At 47.1% G+C, this 3,006-nt stretch overlaps 1 protein-coding gene across 1 annotated transcript; it reads left to right on the top strand.

The window, feature by feature from the left end:
* The first annotated feature begins 879 nt into the window (after positions 1-879).
* Positions 880-2,124, top strand: LOC136481783 (ethylene-responsive transcription factor ERF023-like). The gene has a single exon (XM_066479078.1). It carries the CDS (start codon positions 1,123-1,125, stop codon positions 1,762-1,764), a length of 642 nt encoding a protein of 213 aa, XP_066335175.1. The 5' UTR covers positions 880-1,122; the 3' UTR covers positions 1,765-2,124.
* Positions 2,125-3,006: the final 882 nt, after the last annotated feature.

Here is a 3,006-nt window from a genome sequence, read left to right as displayed (position 1 = left end):
CACATTGTTCATTCTTCTTTGACAGAATTTCAATTGTTCATTGCAGTCTATATAGATAGAACTTGAAAAAACAAATATTTTTCACAGAATTCCAATTGTCTATACTACTACTGATAATTACTGTAGCAGCGTAGCTTTGAATTGGCCCCCCCTACGCATTCATGCAAGCTCCGCCACTGACTGAAAGCATAGCATTGTTAAAACCTGGAATAAATAAATCCAGGAAAATGTAAGTACCCATGCCAAGTCGATGACTTGAACCTAGGTGGACATGTTCCATCACAAAAAACCCAACCAACTAATTCGCGTTGTTCTCCTTTTACCTTCACTTTGTTATTAGTTTATATTATCTCCCAGAATTCAAAGGTTCGGATTTATCTGACATCTTACCACCTATGGAGTAATTAGAGTATTTTAGCATAGCCCAACATCATTTAGACACATGCTAAGCTGCTATGATACAATTTTTACTACCCACACATAAATATTTTGATCTACAAATACAAATATAAATGTGTCAGCACTAATAATTTAGTTATAGAGAGACATAAAACCCAATTGCTGCAGCTCCAAATGAACATATATATAAAATCAAGGTTGCCACAAATAATGAAGACGACAAGTACAGTACTGCTACTTCGTCCAAGCTAACCTCCAAAAGCCCTTGCACTATCCAGGAAGCTCCCTCAGCTCCCCGGCCCCTAAAGCAAACCAACATCTCTGATGACTGATATCCTTGTGCCGGTGGATCATGCACCAGCACAATCTTCCCCTCTGATGTTTTTGTATCCAAACAGACAATCCATAAAAAATATATATATACATATATGTGAACAAAAAAGAAATCCTGGAAAAGGACACGTATTAGGCTCCAGCTGTCTCCACCCAGGTCGAACATCACCTCGCTTGTCCTCCTCCTCCCCATGCATGCACCCATGCCATCTTCCCTCATCGATCTTCACTCCTGCACACCTCACTCCTCCTCTCCTCATCTCCCTATATATACTTGCACAACATCGCATCGATCCATAGTCTACATTTGTCAACACACAGAGCTCAAGCTAGCTTGCTTGCGCGTTGCCGCTAGTTTCGTCACTGTAACTTCATCAGCTCATCCCTAAAATGAAGGTTGTGCTCGATAACGCTGCCGGCTTCGCGGCCGGGGAGGTGGCCGGAGGACAGTACCGGGGCGTGAGGAAGAGGAAGTGGGGGAAGTGGGTGTCGGAGATCAGAGAGCCCGGCAAGAAGACGCGCATCTGGCTGGGCAGCTTCGAGTCCCCGGAGATGGCCGCGGTGGCGCACGACGTGGCCGCGCTGCGCCTGCGCGGCCGCGAGGCGCGGCTCAACTTCCCGGCGCTCGTCCACCGCTTCCGCCGCCCGGCCACCGCGGAGCCCGACGACGTCCGCGCCGCCGCGCTCGAGGCCGCCGCCCAGGTCCGGTTCAGGCCCGACATCGTCCTAATGCAGATGCAGGCCGGCGCCGCCGGCGAGGGCGGCTGCTGCGCCTACGGCGGCGGCGGCGGCGGCGGCGGAAGTGACGCCGGCAGCCCGGAGCCGCCGCTGGTCGGCGGCGACGACGTGGCGTGGGACGCTTTGCTTGGACTTGGAGCCGACGACGAGATGGCGGCAGATCAGTCGCCCAAGATGTGGGCTGAGCTGGCCGAGGCCATGCTCATGGCCCCGCCTGTATGGGAGGGCAGTATGGCGGACAATGACGAGTGGGCCCAGGGTAATCTCTGGGACCTACCTGTCTGGAACTGCTAATCCCGGGGCCCAGGCCCCACCGGCAGATGCACCTTCACATCCTTTGGTTTTTAGAGGTGTGAAATACTGCTAGAATCCATCGATTAATGAATCTTCTTCCCAGAACCACCATATAGGTGATAGGTCAATGAGGTACTCTAGAGAGCATAAACATGGTTAAGAATGTTCTGAGGATGATCCTTTAGTTTTCTCTGTTTCTGAAGATCATGGTCCTGTCAGTGTGCAATTTCTTGGTATAGTTAGCAAAGAAGGTCTAGCTAGCTAGCACGTGCAATTCACGTGGGTAAAAATACAACAAGCATGATGTAATTCTTCCTGTTTCCTCTCATGGATGACAAGTTGAAATGCAATTGCAAAAGAATATATATGTTTACATTGAGAGTCTCTCTGGTTGCAGTGGCATGGACACCACCACCACCTTCAAAAACATTTCCATATTATTAGATGTCAATCCATTTATTCATCCATAAAAGAAACTGTTGATGGAAATGGTTTTGCGACAAACTACAATATCATAAATATGTACATGACTGAATCAAATAATGGGCCTGAAGATCTCAAGACACCAGAAACTCAATTACCAGATGGTTATAAAACACCGAAAAATGCATTACGCGTCTTGTATGGATGTATATATATATATCTATCTACTTAGAGTATGCTAAAACAAAAGGATAGTATAGATAGTACTACGGAGTACCAAACAAAACAAGGAGTAGAAAAAAAATGAAAATGATGGGATCTCAGGAACAAGAGCCTGAAGTTTCCTGATGATCTCTATCTGACGACAGTGTCAGATATCATGGGACCAAGCCCGTACGCTTTATTCGTCTGCTTCGTACACGCACCTGCGCGGCGCCGTGACGTGAATGCAGCAAAATAAAAAATAAAAAATGGTGGACCTGGTCAACCCAAGCGTCCAGGTTCAGCTCACGGAATCAGGCTTGGAGATTGCCGTGTCTCCCGTCCCCGGGAATTATTGTACTTAATCTGATGCCAACTATATTATATTATATAATAATGCATGCATCTGGTCATTACTGTTGTACTCGTCATGGGGGACTGAAAGTGCACTAATATCCCATCGTGCTCCACTATTTAATGGTGGTCATGTCCAATGTCTCAGAGATTAACGTTGCTAATATATATAGGATGTGCAGGGGATGCAGAGAACAACAACACCAAGGCAATGATTGGGGGTTCTACGTGTGGTTGATTCTTCTTGGTACTGCTTTTCAGTGG

The sequence above is a fragment of the Miscanthus floridulus genome, chromosome 9 (assembly GCF_019320115.1).
Source record: "Miscanthus floridulus cultivar M001 chromosome 9, ASM1932011v1, whole genome shotgun sequence".
NCBI classification, from domain to species: Eukaryota; Viridiplantae; Streptophyta; class Magnoliopsida; order Poales; family Poaceae; genus Miscanthus; species Miscanthus floridulus.
Note: the sequence above shows the minus strand (reverse complement) of the source record. Positions and strands in the feature narration are given on the sequence as shown.